Source organism: Podarcis bocagei (genome assembly GCF_964188305.1).
Source record: "Podarcis bocagei genome assembly, chromosome: 6".
Lineage (NCBI taxonomy): Eukaryota > Metazoa > Chordata > Lepidosauria > Squamata > Lacertidae > Podarcis > Podarcis bocagei.
In genome coordinates this window covers 79368225-79388323 of record NC_138130.1, presented here as the reverse complement: position 1 = coordinate 79388323, position 20099 = coordinate 79368225, and the positions used below count along the sequence as shown (strand labels likewise).

The 20099-nt window shown below is 38.0% G+C and overlaps 1 protein-coding gene across 3 annotated transcripts in view; it reads left to right on the top strand.

Annotated features, from left to right (window-relative positions):
• The window catches only part of NBEA (neurobeachin), a 366730-nt gene that overhangs the window by 258030 nt on the left and 88601 nt on the right, over window positions 1-20099 (top strand). For all 3 annotated transcript variants that reach the window (XM_081197851.1, XM_081197850.1, XM_081197849.1), the window contains 4 exons: window positions 6364-6481; window positions 8556-8658; window positions 11245-11360; window positions 18068-18180. In XM_081197851.1, the coding sequence (XP_081053977.1) occupies window positions 6364-6481; window positions 8556-8658; window positions 11245-11360; window positions 18068-18180 (450 nt within the window). The remainder of the gene's footprint in view (window positions 1-6363; window positions 6482-8555; window positions 8659-11244; window positions 11361-18067; window positions 18181-20099) is intronic.

Below are 20099 nucleotides of genomic sequence, written 5' to 3'. Positions count from 1 at the left end.
CTACAGCTGGGCTTAAAATAAAATAAAATAAATAAAATAGGCCATGCTTTGTCAAGGCTCAAGCTGTAGGGGCCTTTCTTGTTGGTTTAAACCTAGTCCTTGTTTTGACAAATTTTGATCTGTGCACTTTTTAGATTTTCTGACACATTTTTGCTTCCCTCCCCTTTGGCCTGCACTTTGTGCTCTCTGCCTTGTTGCTGCTTCAAAATCCTAACACAGTCTCCCCCAAGAGAGCACGGAGCATGCTTACCCAGGGCTTTAAAGAAAAATAGAGCCATACAGTAAACTAACAGTAATTGTTCATTTCCATGGTGATCAGCACAATGACAAGGGGAAGAAAACCTTGGGACTCTGAGTAAGCCAATTACAAGAAAAGTTGTGAGTTTTTATGGTGCCAGAAACATGCCATTTACATGAGAACATGATATCATTACTTGCAATCTATGCTGTCAAATGTATTGCTCTGCATGGCTGCCAGAAATATAAGCTGTCTTCATAACAGTATTTTGCTTTTTTGAAAAGTGCCAGAACAGGGATTTTTTTATATATAAAATGTCGACAATCTTTGAAGCAATATAATAACATTAAGCAAGATTTTAAATTAAATTCTATTTAGGTCTGATCACATACCCATTTAGATGGGTTATTTTAAAATGTTTTATATTTACATTGTACATCATGAACATTGTGTTGAATAACATGATTATCTGACTTGAGTCTATGGAATCGCTCAGGATATAATCTCATATAAAATAAGCCTCTGTTTTCTCAGTGGACATCTTACTAATAAAATGATACAAAGAAGTCTAATCTCTGTTTATATTTCAATTTTCATGGAATTGCATGAAGGTGCTCCCCATTTTACATAGTCACATGGAAACAAAGTTTTCTGTTTTTATTAAATAACAGAATATTCCCTTACTGTGCCTAGTAATTACTCCAATTATGTTAAACTGGTAATTAGAAAGTAATTATTAACTTCTTCAATTTACTGACTGCTGGCTATTGTCTATAGCCCACCTTCAGTACTAATCCTTAGAGAGAGTCTATTAATTTTGGATATTTTAAGTAGTGGAAGAATAGCCACATACAAAATGCTTGTCTAATTACAGGGTTGCTATCTAGGCACAAATGAAATTCTTTACTTGAATCGTTTACTTTGCTTCTCTCTGCCAAGCTGCTTGGCATATTACAGCCTTTTATGTTAGATGCATTTAACGGCTTGTGGTATATCCAGTGCAGCTGAAAGCCAACCCCTTCATTCATAGAAATCCGAGCACTTACCTTTCCTTTGTATTGTTAGTTACTGCTGCTTTAGTTTGTGGTCTCTATGACAACTGTTTAAATTGGGATGGGCAACTGTCATCTGCAGTATTACCGAAAGAAAAGTGTTAGTGAGCACACAGTCCCATAGACAGAGCATTTCAATATAATCCAATTTTAATTGAGCTCCAGAGACTTTGATGTGCTGCAGAAGGTTGGGAGAAAGCTATTCCAGAGAGAAATTAAAGCAGCCCAGCAAGGCTTCACTACTCCAGACTGTCACCATTTTAAATAAGCATTAGCATCAGACTTAACCTTCCCCTATGGAACATCTCTTTCAGCCTTTTCCTGCTTTTTTGCCATATGTTACAAAGGCAAAGACACTTTCATCTTTCCATATACATTTTTACACCCTCTTGATTAGGTTTGAAAGGCATGTACTGGACTTGAGGTGCATCAGAGGCTGTCTCTTGGACCTTGCTTTTGCAGTTCATAAAAAGAAATCGAAAGCAGGAAAGGGATTAGTTTGCAATTGTCATCTGGCGTGTGTTGGATTTTCTCTAGAAGGCTGCTGTGAAAGCAACCTAGCCTGATGCTAAAAAGTTAAAGATTAGACATTACAATTATTTTTAGCTTGGGACTTGCACATCCCTCTCCCCCACCCTGTGGGTATGTGGATACTAGCTTATTTGAGGATATGTGTGTCAGATAAGAGAGCCATCTTTAGCCATATGCACACAATACCCTTATGTTTGCCAACAGGGTATGGCCAGAAAAGAGCCACAGGGGAATGGCAATCAGCAATGAGACGGATGCTGGCTAATAATAGGCGGAGAGGAGGGAATGCAAGCTCTTTAACAGATCACAAACATTGGAAGGATTCACTTATAGTTCTAGAAACAGTTTTTATTTCATTGCCTTGGGCAAAACGATTCCATTACTAGTATTAATTATGGCCACGAGAGAAAACCCAAAGGACTCCGAATGTGGCTGCTTCAATTCCTGGATCTTAACTTTCTAACCACTCCTAGCACGCTCAGTCGTAAGCTCACGTTATGGAGAGCACACAAGTGTGTCAGAAGCCACAGTAGAGGAAAATGGGAAACAAGGCACTCTGGCTAGGATGGCACTCTGTTTTTTCTGTGTCTGTGTGGTGGGATACTCAAATGCAAGTACAAATGAAAAAAGACCTACCATACCACTTATTCATATTGGTAGATCACCTTAGCCCTCGGAAGATTTAGAATGGCAAACAAGGGCAATACGTTATTTAACAATGGTGTTGTGTTGCTTGATGTTAAAAGGTAAAGGTACCCCTGATCGTTAGGTCCAGTCGTGGACGATTCTGGGGTTGCGTGCTCATCTCGCTCTATAGGCCGAGGGAGCTGGCGTTTGTCTGCAGTCAGCTTCCAGTTCATGTGGCCAGCATGACTAAGCCACTTCTGGTGAACCAGTGCATGGAAATGCCGTTTACTTTCCCGCCAGAGCGGTACCCATTTATCTACTTGCACTTTGACATGCTTTCATACTGCTAGGTGGGCAGGAGCTGGGACGGAACAATGGGAGCTCACCCCGTCATGGGGATTCGAACCGCCAAAGACTTTCCACTGTATTTCCCCTACCCCGCGATTTTCAGTTTCCCCCCACCCAACCTTTCAGCATTCTCAATCCTCCTGTGCCACTTATTGGGAGGAGCTGATTGTCAGTTAGATTTTTTCCCTTCTTCTGCAAACCTTGGAGCTCCTCCAAGCATGCTGATGCCTCCATCACATTTTCTGTCACCTTCTTTTGGCTACAGAACTGTTATAGCTTAGCACCTGGGTTGAGATGTCTGCATGCATGAAGACAAGCGCATGCACATAAACTGTGTAAATTAGTATAAGGTTATAATTCATTGGGGGATGTTTCTGGCTCCTCCTTCAGTTCCTGAGGTTTGAAGTTTGCTCTGCCCTCTTGTGGCAGCATTCTGGAGAATAAAATTATATTCCAACAGCAATAGCGGTACAATAAAAATGACCACTAAAATGAAGGCGCTATTTGCGCTCAAATTAAGCAGCAGCCTTCTCCATGGGTTTCAGCCTGGGCATGACTTGTAAAGCCTTGCCTGGAAAAAGACACTCCTTGCCACTGAGGCTACTTGAGCATCCAGTGACATGGTTGAATCAAGGAATACTCCCAGATTACGTACTTGATCATTGCACCAGTAGGAGTGTCTACTTGGGAGTCTTCTGCAGAGACTGCATAAGACTATCCATTTTAGGGTAGGCTTAACAGGGGGGATAAGGGACGCGGGTGGCGCTGTGGATTAAACCACAGAGCCTAGGACTTGCTGATCAGAAGGTCGGCGGTTTGAATCCTCGCGATGGGGTGAGCTCCCGTTGCTCGGTCCCTGCTCCTGCCAACCTAGCAGTTCAAAAGGACGTCAAAGTACAAGTAGATAAATAGGTACCACTCCAGCAGGAAGGTAAACGGTGTTTCCGTGCATTGCTCTGGTTCGCCAGAAGCGGCTTAGACATGCTGGCCACATGACCCGGAAGCTGTACGCCGGCTCCCTCGGCCAGTAAAGCAAGATGAGCGCTGCAACCCCAGAGTCGTCCACGACTGGACCTAATGGTCAGGGGTCCCTTTACCTTTAACAGGGGGGAGCCCAATGAGGAAAGGTTAAAGGAACTGGGTATGTTTAGCCTGGAGAAGACCAAGGACTGGAGGAATATAATAGCAGTCTTCAAAGATGTGAAGGTTTCTTACGTGGAAGAAGTCTTGTCCTATGCTGCCCCAGAGGAGTAGATGTAATGAACTTAAGTTACAGGAGAGTAGATTTTTATTCGGCATTAGAGAAAATTTCAGAGTAGTAAGGTGAGTTTAACTATGCAATTAATTAGCACGGGGAGAAATAGGCTCTCCTTTGTCATTCAACCAAAGGCTGGATTTCTTGCATTAAGCAGAAATTTGAACTTGGTGACCTACAATATCTTCTCCAAATATGACTATATGAAGAAAACAGTCCATGGGCTGAATACTGCCATAGCATGCTGGAGAGAGCAGAAAACAAAAGCAAGAGTCCCTATAAATCTGACCTATGGGGAATTTTATCCAGACCCGAAGTAAGACAATCAGATCCTGAGCTGCTATGTAATGTATGATTTTACCTCCAAGCTAAACCTTTTCCCTTGCATAAAGAAACATAAATATATATTGTTTCCCTGACTTAAACAAATGAATATGGTTTGCCCATGTATATTTATGCATACTGTCACATTCTACCTACTTGTTTTCCTTTCATGTGAATGTTTCCCTTTATGACAGAAAAATAGGTATTTCACAGTTTCATAGAGAGAGAATATATGTCCCTGTTTGTATTCTCAGGATTTTTCATTGTTTGTATTCTAAGGTTTCTTTATTATTAATATTTCTAGTTTATTTCTCCACAGATTTTAAATATGTTTCATTAACTTGTGTGGACAACATTACATGTTAAGAAAGGTCCAATTCTAGCATAACTCCAAATTTTGGTGCTTATGTATAGCAACCAGGTGAACATTTAAGGGTATCTGGCTGCAGCTTCTGTGACATACAGAACACCATATGATCCTAGATATACATTTTTAACATCTTAAATCCACCAACGTCTCTAATTTCTTCTAGGACATTGAATGCTTAGCGTTAACAAAAAATACCCTATACAGAAACTGGTATAAATCGAGGAGTTATAGTTTTAGATTACCTCACATTTTGCATAAAGATTTATGCTATTTGGTATCATATATCAAAGAAAACTAAATGTCTATCAAGGTATATTGTAAGGTGACTTGATACGTGTGTAATTATGTACACAGAAGAAGACATCTGATGCTAAAAATCTCCTTAATCTGATAGACAAAGGCCTTGCATGATCTACTGATTCAATGTTTAGCTGGTAAAGTTCGTTCTGGAGTAAGCTGCATTGATCAAATAGTAAATATAATTAATCATTAGAATACACCTAGCAAATTCTTAATTACTTGGAGTCTTTAGTACAAGGTATGTTCTACAACATGATTCACGGATAGCTATAGTATATGAGCAATAACTGATGGGATCGTACCTATTCATCGACTCAAATAAGGTGTCCTTGTATTCCCACTGTTCTTTAAACCTGTGCATCTAAGCTGTGCACTTTTTTCTTTGATTTTTAGCCAACTAGAATTATTACCGTAATTCATTCCATGACAGAGAACCAAAAATAAATAAATAAATAAATAAATCATGGAAGTTTGCTGTCTAAAACAGACTTTAGACTCTAAATAAGAATGCAACTCTATCCAAATATTCATTAGATGTGAACAGCCATACATTTTAACCCCAATGTGCAGTATATTTACTCTGAATTAAGTTCCACAGAGGTCATTGACATTCACTTCCTAGGTGATATACCGTACTAAGAAATCAAATCAGGTCATTAATCAGTTCCCAAAAGTGGAAGGCTAAAAAAGAAGCTTAAAAGGTGATGATAATACTATTGTCAAGTCTTTTGGTAGTAACAAAATTTTTTGCTTTCAGGTATCTCTTTCTAGCTTGTGGTCACCTTAAAAACCAGCATGTTGCTATGATAAAAATTTCCTGCTATTGCCATTGTCATTGTAAAAGTGCGGAACTGAAATATTTGTCCACATGTTGCATTTTTGTATTTTCCTCTTGTCTGGTTTCTCAAACCCAGATTTGTCATTAATAGAGGCATGATACCTGTTGGAGGACTGGAACCTAAGAAAAAAATTCTGGTTGGTTACTTCACCGACAAATAACTTGAGACAATTTTTCTTTCTCTGAACTTCCCTTTGCTTTCATTTGACCAACATTTCCTTCAGTAACAGGATTTTCTCAGGGGTTTTCTTTCATCTCAGTTCCCTTAGAATAGGTGGCTGATGATTCATAGGGTCGCCAGATTTGGCAGGAGGTGATCTTTTTAAAGTGTGACATTGCCCAGCAAACAGGGAGGAATGGCAGCATATCACATAAAAAGAATTCTTCAAGATACAGGAAAAAAATAATACTTAAGCATAAGTCGGTTTTTATTAGTAGCACCAAAATCACAAGTCAAAAAGTGTTATTTTTCTTTTGTAGGTTCTTGCTTATACAGAAGGCCTTCATGGAAAATGGATGTTCAGCGAAATTCGAGCTGTTTTCTCAAGACGTTACCTTCTTCAGAATACAGCCTTGGAGGTGTTCATGGCAAACAGAAGTATGTTCACTGCATGTTTTGAATAAAGTACTTGTACATCTGTTTAAAAACTAACAAAACCTACCAGATCTGAAAATGTGCATCCAGAAATGATATTTAGTTTCCCACTTTTTGTTTCCAGGCAGAAGTAATGATCCATACATGTCTATGAGTAGACAGCCAATGCATGGGACAGTGGGAAAGAGAAGGCTTCACTGAGCCCCAGCTGCTGTAGCGGGATGGCTCATATTCTGAAATTTACTCAGTTTTTAGATCAAATATTTGGTGCAGTTCATGAACAAAATATTAACAACAAATGTGATTGACTTCAGGTTATCAAAGTAATTATGTTTTTATTTGTTAGCAAATATTGGCTATGGGAAGGAGCTTTTCCATCCATAGAAGGTGAAATTCGGATCCTACCTGATATATCTCTGATAGGCCACATGATATGCTTTATCAACAGCTATGAGTAGAACAATGGCTATGTTCTACTCTGCTGTCGGAGGCAGTATGCCCCTGAATATCAGATACCGAGACTTGCAAGTGGATAGAGTGCTGTTCCTCTCAGGTAATGGCTTGTGGGTTTCCCATAGGTGTATAATTGACCACTGTGAGAACAGGTTGCTGGACTAGATGGTCCATTGGCCTGATCCAGCAAGCCCTTCTTATATCCTCACACTATATTACTTAAACAACAACATAATGCTTTAAAATTATTAGACTTCAAAAGATAATGAATCTTAAGCAGCTGAGAGTGTAACTTTGCCATCTGATGAATTTGTTGATAGCATAAAATCTGTGTATTGCAAAAAAAAGTAAACATAACAATTAACCATTCATTTGAGCACAGTGAATTCTCCAGGAAATGACCTGCAAACATCACTGAAATTACTGGAATGTTCTTGTGTAATACAAAGCTGATATTGTGTTCCCCCACAACTGAGTCCAAAATATGGAGACTATTAGTTATAAATCAGAGGAGAAAATTGTCTCTCCATTGTGTTATAGAATGGGTGGTATATATGTATACCAGGAAATAACACTTCAGGAATTAACTTTTACGCCCAAATAAGCAATTATGTAAAACAAGTGTCACTTTTCAAAGGATCCAAGTATGTATTTTAGATGTAAAAAGCTGTGTTAATCACCACAATATTAAAGCAATGTAATTAGTATGAACAAACAGCAGTTCTGGTGAATTTTTAAAGTAACCAGTGAGCATTCTGTTCAATGTGCTACAGGACTGAATAGGTGGATGTGCACCTTTCTTCCCGAGTATGGTTTTCTGCAAGATAGGACCTTGATGCACAGTGTAGATCTGCCTACCTTTCTATGTAGGAATCTGAGAAGGGTCCTTTAAAGTGCCTTGGTTTCATAGAAGGATAAAGTTACAGCCAATGACCTTTTCTCACCTCCCTTCTTTGGTAACTATATATCAATATGGAGATGAAAGAGATGGCTTCATGGCTGTGGAGTCCCAGCTGCCTAACACTCTGCCCTCAGAGATTCAGCTGACACCATCAGTGGTCTTCTTTTCTCACCAAGTTAAGAGCTGCCTGTTTATGCAGGCCTTTGGGTCATGCAAACTGTAGTTGATATTGGGCTTCCCAGTTTGATGAGATTTACTGATTGGTTGCGATCTTATGTACAGCAGTGTAACTGTTATTTTATACTATGTGTAAAATATTACTTGCACCCTGAGATTTTTAGCTGGGCTAAAAATAGTTTAATAAATAAATATACATTATCATATAGATTTATTAAAACATGCATATTTATTTATTTATTTATTTATTTGAATAACACCAGGCGTCACTGTTAATCTTTAAACGTCTCTTGAAGACTCTGCATGCCAACAGACCTATTCAGTTGCTTATGATTATGAGCAAGTCATTCTTGTGACTATTTTGAATCATTTTATCATATTTTATCTATTGCGGCAGCTTGATATTGTATGTGAGTGGGCTGTATAATAATACTTTTACTTATAAATAAATGCAATTTTTTGTGAGATATCATGAGATGTTGTACACAGAAACGTCTGTTTGCACATTAGTCAGTTCCTAACATCTCAATTCTGGTTGTCCAACAGCTTCCGTAATGTTCAATTTTCCTGACCAAGCAACAGTCAAAAAGGTTGTGTACAGCTTACCTCGTGTTGGAGTAGGAACCAGCTATGGCTTGCCACAAGCTAGGTATCATGATATATCTTATTTCCTGTTTTCTTTTGTGGTAACTTCAGAGTAGATTCACACAAGATTGCCATGTGATGATAATGCATGAAAGCTCGATTATGTGGAGTATCTATCATGCGTCAGTGATCATAGTCACGGAAACATTGCATTACTTTCAAGTAAAATCATTTGTGGGTGTCATGTCCATTCACTCTCAGATCGCTTCCTGTTCAGACAGGAATCATAATTGTTAAACAGGTTACTGCCAGGTGTTCTGGAATCGTCATCAAGATGGAATTAACAGATTAGTTTTTAACAGTGCTATTCTACAAATGTTTATTCCGTCCCACTGACTTCATTGGCAACTCACAGGAAAGTATGTTTACAATTGCAGCCTAAATTACTTGTAATATACATTCTTTTAAAAGTATAATTAGAAAATTCCACCTTCCCATCATTGTATTTTAGTCTGTTCCACTTACAGGAAAATTATTGTTTAAATAGTGTGTGGATCTTTCACTGTTTTGATTTTTTTAAAATGTTGCCTACTCTACTGTTACAGGTCAGAGACTCTCTATCCCTTTGTGCAGAAATTAGATTTTTATGTAGGGATGCATGTTCACTGGCATTTAATGCTAAAAGCACAGGAAAATGTATGTAAGGATTTTACTTATGTTTAAAATGTCATAAACATGATAAAGATGCTCACGATGGTAGGGATACTGGTTATTTAGAAGATTTTGTTAACCCCCAGCCTCATAGGACACAGTTCACCAACCAACGCTCTCCCATCTCCTACTGAAATGCTTACTAGTCATGCTGACACACAAGTGCTTAGGGAATATTGCTTCCTTGGTCTGTTGAGATGTTGCTGTTTTCCAATAAACAAAAGTAACATTTCCATATACACATTTGCGGTAGGATATCCAAAAGGTAATGTGACTTGATCAAAGCTGGGCAGATTTAGAAAACACCACAGTAGTGTGTCCTTCCTACGTTATTTGAAACATAAGGGCATGGAACCAATTTACTGTGCATAATTTATTTAACTCTGCCACAGTAATTCACACTCCGTGATTTTCTTCAGCTATCTTACCAGTAGGAAGCTATCAGAAGAGATTTGTTTTGCATCATATTCTGTCAAATCAGAAGGTAGCATCCAAAAATAAAAGCCCTTAAAGGATCCAAGTAATGCCTAAAAATAAGTAGATTGTACTAATACTGTGAGTGAAATAAAATATTCCAACATTTCCAAAATGTGAGTGGAACAAATTTTTCTACTCCACCATTCTGTATCATACAATGTTAATTATATTGCATATATGATTTCTGTGGGTTCTTTTATACCAAATATATAACAGTCGTTATAACAATTCTATAAGGTTATTTAATATGAACCCCTATCCAGCAGATGAGACCAATAAAGCTGAAAGAGAGGGGCTTGCTTAAGACCACTGAGTGAATTCATGGTACAAGTGAGATTTTAAGCAGGAACTACTACGACTATTTATTTAAATTTGTATACCACCCTTCATCGGAAGATCACAACATAAAAATAGAAAATGAGAACACAAAATACACAATAAAAACAAGAACAATAAAAACCAGTAAACCCCCCCCCCCAAAAAAAAAAACCATTTAAAGGCCATACAGCCAAAGGCCTGGTAAAAGAGAAATGTTTTCTCCTGGCACCTAAATATATGAATGTGCCAGGCAAGCTTCCCTGCAGAGAGCATTCCACAAGTAAGAAGTTATCACAGAAAAGACCCATTCTCGTGTTGCCACAATCCAGACCTCTCTTAAAGGAGGCACACCAAGAAAGGCCTCAGACGATGATCCAAGTAGGTTCATATGGAGAAAGGTGGTTTTTGAAGTATTGCGATCCTGAGGCATTTAATACCAGCCCTTTGAATTGTGTGCAGTAACTAATTGGCAGCCAATGCAGTTGGGCCAGGATCGGTGAAATATACTCAAACCATCTTGCCCCCGTGAGCTACCTGGCTGCAACAACTCAAGTTTCTGAACCATCTTGACAGGCAACCCAACATATAGCATGTTGCAATAATCTAGCCTAGAATTACCAGAGCACGGACGGCACAGGCTATCCTTGTCCAGATAGGGGTGCAGCTGATGGAAGGCATTCTATACCACTGAGGCTACCTGACCCCCAAGCGACAGCAATGGATCCAGAAGTATCCCCCAAACCACGTACCCACCCCTTCAAATGGAGCATAACCCCATCAGGTAAACTAGTGTAGGGAACCACCCACTAGCAGTGCTCCTGCTTTACCTGGATTGAGCTTCAGTTTGTTGGCTCTCATCCAGTCCATTGTCTGATTGCAGTTCCGCACAGCTACTCTCATACAAGTTCAATTAAATTTTAAAAGATTCATGAAAGTACTACTATAATTATATTGAATTGGATTGTGAATCCAGTGTTTACACATCTGGTGTTCCTGTTAGCATGTATTCTATATGTTCTAATAACAACTAAGTCTTTTTCAACAACAGTGTGAAAAAGAATACATAATTCTGAGTTATAAAATGCTAATAAGTTTGCAATATAGAAACAACTATTAGAATGTGTTCTTTAAATTTAATTCCTAGACGAATTTCTCTGGCCACTCCTCGTCAACTGTATAAATCTTCCAATATGACTCAGCGCTGGCAACGAAGGGAGATTTCAAACTTTGAGTATTTGATGTTTCTCAATACTATAGCAGGTAAGTCTTTTGTCTCTTTAATCCTTCATAATATGTTTATGTTTGTCAACTTCTTGAGTACCGTGACTTGATAGAATGCACTTATCTATCTGGAATTTAGCTGTGGCTGTATGATAGATTCTGAAAAACTCACATTAAATTTTATCGAAATATGCACAACCTATCACCCAGACTTCAAATTTATTTATTGTGGTGGTGGTTGTTCTTTGCTCTCCTTCTGCCATTTCCTCTGCTGACAGCTTTGTCTGAAGCTTTATTAGAGTCAACAAACCATTGCCAGTGTGTGTCTGGAAATAATAATGGGAAAATGTAATTTCGCTACTTCGTCATTCTTAGCAACAGCAACTAGACAGCAAAATAACAGTAGTATCCTGCCTAGTACAGATGTCACCTAGGTGGTGTTATGATTAAATTGCAGCATCTTCCCTTTTTTAGCACCTTAAACTGGAATGCATGAGAACTGATCTTTAAAATTAGGCCCACGATTCAAAACCTTTCTACATGACTTAATGAGAGGTGGGTCTCACTAGCACTTGAAACTAATTAATGCATGCTGGCTTGAAATATAAAATGATATACAAGGATTTACTGTTAATATACAACAGCATAATTGTTGTACCATTAATATATCAACATCACAGCATCCAAAAATAATACAAATCTTGCCACAGGTAAATTTTCTCAGGTGGAATGAAATTCAGCTGAATGTCCATTGAGCCTTAGGTAGGAGACGAAGAAATGCATACACACACACAAACACACACACACACAAATGTGCAAACATGTTGGTATTTATTTTGTATCATATTCTATAAATATATGGTTAGTAAGTCATGCTTAGGCCTGGGCCAGGCAAAACCATGCAGACCAGATACATTTCACTTTGAAAATGACTCAGTATGATTAATTTGTTAGTCTGTAGCATGGGATTTATTACAGTAATAATTCAGTACTATGTAGAGCCATAAATCCCATTTAATGAATTTTAGATGTTAGAATAACCTACCATAATAGTGGATCATTATGCAATGACATTAACTTTCTTAAGCTAGTATGCTATAAATACTTTAATGATAATATCTAGCATTTATATAGCACTTAGAGTGCTCAAAAAAATTCACATAAATTAGCTCAAGAATCCTGATAGCAATCCCATTTGGTAGCCTAGTATTATTGTAGATTTCCCTTTATCAAGATTTTTCTATATTTTTTTTGTCTCCTTTCCACCTGCTTTGAGATGTAAGAACTCACTTAGCAACCATTTCATTTTCGAGTTTTCACTTGCCTACATAAATGAACAGAGACATCTTGAGTCATCTTTCATTGAATCCACTGCGTTGCCTTAGTCATAAAGGCGTAAGAGCCCTGTTGGAGTAGACCAGAGGCCCATTTCATCCAGCATTCTGTTCCCAGAGTGACCAACCATGTTTTTGTTGGAAGCGCATAAGCTGAAGAGCTTAAGACAATAGCCTTCTCCCATAGTTGCTTCCCAGCAACTGGCATTCAGAGGCATAGTGACTCCAGCCCTGGAGGCAGTATATGGCTATTGTTGCTAGTAGCCATTGAAGACTTTATCCTCCATGAATTTGTCCAGTACCCCTTTAAAACCATCTAAGTTGATGGCCATTGCCATAGCAAATTTAATACATTTATTAAGTTCTGTGTGAAGAAGTACTTACTTTTTCTGCCCAGAATCGCCCATTGGATGACCCTATCAATGGTCTCTCTATTCGCTTTCTGCACATCATGCATAATTTTAACTCCTTTCTTGTCTGCCCCCCCCCCAAACTAAAAAGCCCCAGCAGTTTCTGCATAAAGGAGTTGCTTCATTCCTCTCACCAGAATTGGTTGCCATTTTCAGTTCTGTAATATCCTTTCTGAGATCTGGCAAACAAAATTGTTCACAGTATTCCAAATATGTTGTGTTAAATATTTTTTATACAGATATTGTGATATTAGCAAGTTTTCAATCCCTTTTGTCATACACAAGTTGTCATGCACAGTGTTTTCATTGAGATGTTCATAATCTTTTCCTGACCAATCACCATCAGCTCAGAATCCATCAGTGTATATGTGAAATTAGGATTTTTTGCACCATTGTGCATCAATTTACACTTACACTGAATTGCCCTCTTGATCATCCTAGCTCTAGGACAGGGGTTGTTTTCTGGTGCCCAACAGTCCCCTTCCTCTGCTGAAAATAAGCTTGAAAGATGCATTATATTGTTGGCAATATAATAGTTTGTGGTGGCCACAATAGTTTATCTGGTTTGCAAATGGGCCCATGGGCCCCAAAAGGTTGACACCCCCTCCTCTACGCCACTTACAAACAAGTTAAAAATCCTGGTCCTTGGGGATCACGCTTCTTCCTACATCCCTTCACTGTGAGAAGTGTCCATTGCGTCTTAAATCTTTGCTTACTGTTCTTTAACCAATTACTGATGTCTAAGAAGACCTGCCCTTTTATCCCATGACTGCTACATTTACTTAAGTGCCTCGGAGAGGGACTTTGTTGAAAGCTTTTTGAAAATCCAAGTAAACATTAGGGATGGAGGATAATTTTGCTTGGTTTGTATATTTAAGTGAACTAACCTAATTTGCACCTCTTAGAATTATATACAGATCAGAATGTAATTCTTCAGATTTTACACCTCTAAATTTAATGATACAGTTTTTGAATGAAGACACACACCGACATCAATTTAAAAGTATATATTTTAGGATCAAATACATTTGGAAATGAGTGCATTGAGACAAAATATGTATGTATATATGAATTTTCATACAGCTATTTAAATTTTTAAAATCCACAGATTAATGCAGAAATTGGACTGAACAAATTTATGAATAAACACATGAAATAGGCTAAACCATCCATCTCTAGTATACACTCCTATCCACATGCTTAACCTTCTCAAAGAACTCTATTTAACAGAGAGAGATGGGACTTGTATATGCAGAAACCATGTTATTTCATCTTATGCAAGACTTGTTTTTTCTATATGATTGATATTTTCCTTCATTCATGCTTTCCACCAGTTTACCCATACACATTAAGCTAACTAGCTTGACATGGATTCTGGATTTTCTGTGGATACCTTTAAAAACAAAAATGTGTTACATTTACTGCTAGCTAGTCCTTCTTCCTTCCTTTTGCCTATCCATTTGTTTGAGGGAGATAAGCACCTTCTTGATGCAGTTACACTCCTCATCAAATAAAGTTTTGATGATAAAGGAGTAAGTAACATAGCTGTCATGGATGGTAATAATGGTTAGGGACCAGATCTAAATCTGTATTCAGTGAGCTCAATAGAAGTTATTGATGCAAAAATGAGATTCACTACATGAGTCTTTCTTAATCTGTTCACAAAGCAGAATAGGAATATAATAATACGTTTACAGATTAGAGCTTTAGGAGATTTACAGTGTAATCCTGTATATGTCTACTCAGAAGTAAGTGCCACTGAGTTTAGAGGGGCTTAGGCTGCAATCCTATACATATTTAATTGGGAGTAAGCCCCATTGTGGGCTTGCTTCTTCATAAATAAGAATAGGATTGCACTCTAGTTAATCTTAATGGATTTGCAGACGTTCCTCATATACTAATCTTATCCATTTTAAAATAATGCTCTAAATCAATCAAAGAACTGCAAAATCTATTCACTAATAAAATAACAATAACAAACCAGCAAGGAAGTTGCTAAAAGTAAGGCTTCCATAACTGTATCTGTAGTTTGCAGTCAAAATGGTTGTTCGGAGTCTGAGAGCTCTTCTTTTGACAAGCATACCCAGTTGCTTTCTCTCTACTTCATTCTGCTCCCAAGGTCTTCACCTCTTCTCTGCCCCTCTTGTCACTGGACATATTTCATCATGTTTACAGCGCTGTGTGGTTTCTTTTTCTTTTTCCAAAGGTAAACATGGCACTCTGCTACTTATCAGTCAGTCTAAGTTTTATACTCTGCCTGCCCCTGGCTTTTGTCTTCATTTTGTAGACGTAGGACTTCCTGACTGGGAATTCTTGAGAATTGAGCAGAGTCAGAATTATTTATAAAATTCTGACTCTGCACAATTCTCAGGAATCCCCTGATTTATAGAGAGGAGAAGGAGAAATCACTACTTTTACTGATTCAGCACAACTTTTCTCACTAGAAAATGAAAGGTGCTATATGTAATAAGCAATTAAAAAGAACAGTACGCTCTCACTTTATTACTATAATATTAATAAAAGATCCTTCCACTGGAAAAGATGGAAGAGTCAGGTGGTTCAGTCTAGCAGCCAGAATTATGTCTCACTGCAATACTTGCATCTGTTTTTAGGTAGCAGGTTAATCATGCTTCAGATATAGATATAGATATATAGATATAGATATAGATATAGATATAGATAAAATAAAAAATAATATACCTCATATGTCACAGCAGAAAATAATGAATGTGGAAGAAGAGCATGCAGACTTGGTTGTAAATGATATTCTATAAGAAGTGGAAAGTATTTCTTAACTAAAACATATAAAATGTTAAAGCTCTAATTAGTAAAAATGAATATTCACACATATAGTTAGCTGAAAATCATACACTAAAAAGGGTGAACAATATTCTCTTTCTTTCGGATGGAAAGTATTTTTAACATGTTAGTAGAAAATTGACATATTCAGGTAACGAATTCAGCCCTACTTCTTCCCTCTCCACTTAGCATTTTCCACTTTTTTACTCTGTGATGTACAAGCCCTCACTGGTTAATTATGTATATATTTAGCTACTGCATGTGTTGGGCTTATTATTGTCATCTAATTAGATGTAACTTGAACTGCTTGCATCTAGAAAAACCATTAAAAATTCTTTCCTAATGACCTAGAGATGACAAAATGTCTGTAAAGTGTGAAGAAGTAGACAAGCACAGGAACATCGCTTTTAAAGAGTGTTAATCCAGATGCTGCAATCATCTAATTAAACAATATTTTGCTGTCATTAACATTTTCACCAAGGAATTGCAGTTATAATTTCTTTGTCAGCTGTCTCTACATCACTTTACCTTCAAGACTGAAGTGCCATATAAAAACATTAAATTGGATGGTTTAATTAAAAAGTTATTTTTAATGAAGAAACATATTCCAGTATTTCTGAGATCTCATTTTCTGTGCCTCAGTTTTTATTGTTCAAGTAGATTAGTGTCATAGGCTTGCAATATTTAATATTCAGCCTTTAACATTAATCTCTATAAGCCTAGTTGAAGGAAAATCTGCTCCTTCAGTAAAGGTAAAACATACACCAATAGAGGCTTGCATTTCTACAATTCATTATTTGGGTAAGGAATAAATCTATGAAAAGTCTTATGTACAAACAACTTAGGACTGCATGGGGGGAAAACAAATTCCTTTTTAAACCTCTTCTGGTTGGCTTAGTGCTGTGCTGCAGGCAACTGCAATGCCTGATGTCTCACAGAGTAAGGGAAGCAAGTTCCTTTCCCCCAACAGATGCACACACAAAGTAAGCTGTGCAGATTCCGTTGTCTGTGTGCTGGTCCTGAACATGGGCTCTCCAACCGTTTCTTCTGATGGAACTACATCATATCAAGAGTGCTAAAACGTTTTCATTGCCTAAATGTGTGAGGTGTTGCTAAAGAATGCAAGGTTGTATAACCTGCAATTCGTTAAGCTTGCCTTGCAAAGAAAAGGTCTGATTTTATGCCTCCCTAGGATTGAGAAAAGGGTGTGCGTGTGTCTAATATACATGACAGGCTGCAAAACAGGGGTTGTGAGCTGCATTAAGCTTGGAGATGCTCACAGGTCTTAGGGTGTTATATCTGAGATTTGCATTCAAGTCCTTTGCAAGTGACCAAACAGGGTAGAGTGAATGGCTGTTGAGGGAGGAGGGAGTGGTCTCATTCTGATCTCAACGTGTGCATTGGATCTTTTGCACAGAGCTTACATGTATATACAGTGGACGCTTGGGTTGCGAATGTGATCCATGCGGGATGCACGTTCGCAACCCGCAGCATTCGCAACCCGCGTCTGTGCACGCGCGGGTTGCGATTCAGTGCTTCTGCACATGCGCAAAGTGCAATTTAGCGCTTCTGCGCATGCACGATCGCCGACACCCGGAAGTAACCCATTCTGGTACTTCCAGGTTTTGGCGGTCCGCAACCCGAAAAAACACAAGCTGAAGCGGCTGTAACCCCAGGTATGACTGTAATTTGTTTGTGTGTAGGTTCTTTCTTTGCACAACCAGGTACCCCAGGGTCAGGATTCCTGATTGAGAAGAGAAAGTTTACACATGTATACTGTGTTTGCTGCTGTGATTCTAACATCCCCCAATGCATGTTTATTCTACATGGAAAGAACTTGGATGCAAATAAAATATATGTAAATAGTAGCCTGCTTATGCTATAATTTTCATAGAATCATGGAATTGTAGAGTTGGAAGGGATTCTGAGGGTCATCTAATAATCCAACCCCCTGCAATGCAGGAATCCTGCCCACAGCTGTCCCTGGGTGGGCTTGGACCACCAACCTTCTGGTTAGCAGCCAGACACACTGACCCATTGTTTTGTGTAGCTATTTTTCTCAAAATAGGTGAAATTCAGAATGTGGTATTACACGGATGTGAAGAAAAATCTTTGATTGGTGTATTCTGTTTTTTATCAGTTGTTCAGTTGTCCTGTTTAATAACCATTCCATATCTTCCACGTTTCCCTCCACCATTTTCAGGACGTACATATAATGATCTAAACCAATACCCTGTATTTCCATGGGTATTAACAAATTATGAATCAGAGGAGTTGGATCTAACCTTGCCAGGAAACTTCAGAGATCTTTCAAAGGTATGTTTCAGCTACTTGTTTGTCGGAATTATTTTTATGAAAGGAAAAAGCACCCTTCTTGGAGGAAAAGTAACATTACTTGTTACTATGTAAGGGGATGTGCCTCTCCTGTATCGGTCTCCACAGCCACAGCATACACTGTAATTCTCCAACGGTTTGACTTCGCTCCCCAAGGCACACTCCTCCAGGGTCTCCCAAGACAAATGGATGGCGACATAAAAGGATCTGTGGCAGGATCTCTATTATTTAGGTTCACAATGAAAGCAACACATCATTTCAAACAGCATTTATGTTTTTAAAGAAGATGGTGCCCCAAAACCCATTACACCTGTTTGTAATTGCTTAGGGAGGCCTATGCAAGATTCCCAATGACAAGGCAAGGATATTGGTGTTAAGTGGTGGATTTCAGTCTGTAGAGCAAGATTTTTAGCAAGTTTTAATGGCCTGCACTTGAGTTTAATCAATTGGTTTAAAACGTTGGGTTGAGGGGAACCAAACAGTAGATTTTGAGAATGCATATTCTTTTTGTACCTTTTAAATTACAACAACAGTGTCATCAATGCAAGACACACTATCATTAAGCAAAATTGCTCATAGCAGTAATTGCTTAGTGTGAATATTCAAAGAATCATAGACTTGAAGTGTTGGATGGGATCATGAAGTCATCTAGGCCAATCTCTACAACACGGGAATCTTTCTCCCAATGTAAGGCTTTAACCTATGGGCCTGAGATTTCTACCAACTGAACTATCATAGTTGCATTAAGTTCAGTGTGAAAAAGTTATAAAGGATCCATAAGGAATTTTTTCATTAGATCCAACTGTGTAGAGAAGCACACTTTTCATGTGCTTTCCTAGACCACACAAAAACAAATAGAAATTAATTCATAACCTGCTGGGATAGAGGGAAATAAAATCCTTCCTATAAAAACAGATAAATTAATTTGGTTCCCTAACTGTATTTCTGATTATGGTTTCATAAGTTTTCATAAGCTAATGAGACTTGCCAAACCTGAAAATTGGATGGAAACCAAGTAAAAGTGGATAGGTGTAAGAGGAAATAGAAAGTTTGGTAATGTATGAGTCAGCTTTGACTCACTGAATTGGCATGTGTGCAGGTGTCCAAGAATACTTAGTGTAATGTGCTGTTCCTTTGGAGGAATGTGGTCCACCAGAACATTTAACTCCCTGTATTTCCTAAAGAGTTATTGCTGTTTGTAAGAACCTGAGTTCACTGAAAGGTCCCAAACAGTTCTGCATTTTGGTAGTTGCTTCTTGTACATGTAAAGCATTGATTTGCTTAAATTAATATCCTTTATGAAAAAATAACCTAAGATACATTGTAAATGAAGTTATGGTTGCTACATCTGCAGCACATCTACTGTACCAAATAGTTTATCATACAGAAGGCAGATAGAGTTTCCTATTGTTTTAATAATTTTTGAATGAAGTTTAATGTATTTTCCCTATCTGAGACTTAATTTCATTATAGTGTTAAAAATCAGGTGCCATCACTATCTGCTATGGGATTGTAGTCTATCAGGAACAGGGCTTTTTGAGGATCACTCTGTGCTACAGTATTCTCTCACCAGCAAGATCCAATAAGCCTGCTCAATTTATGTTTTTAAAAAGTTTCAGAAAATGTTTATTTCTCTTCCTCTGCAGCTTTGGATTTTGTTGATGTTGGTGTGTTGCTGCTCTGTTTAGGCTTCTCTCCTGTGTACATTTAACTAGGGAATAAATATCACTGAAATAAATTACAGTAATACAATAGGATTGTACTATTCATTGTATTATCCTCATGATTTGTATTGTTTCATTTGCACAGTGATCTTAGGTTAGAATTTAATTTCCCATCTTGTTAGCTTATGGCGGAAAGAGAGCGAGAGAGAGCGTGTGTATATGTGTGTCTGTGTGTAT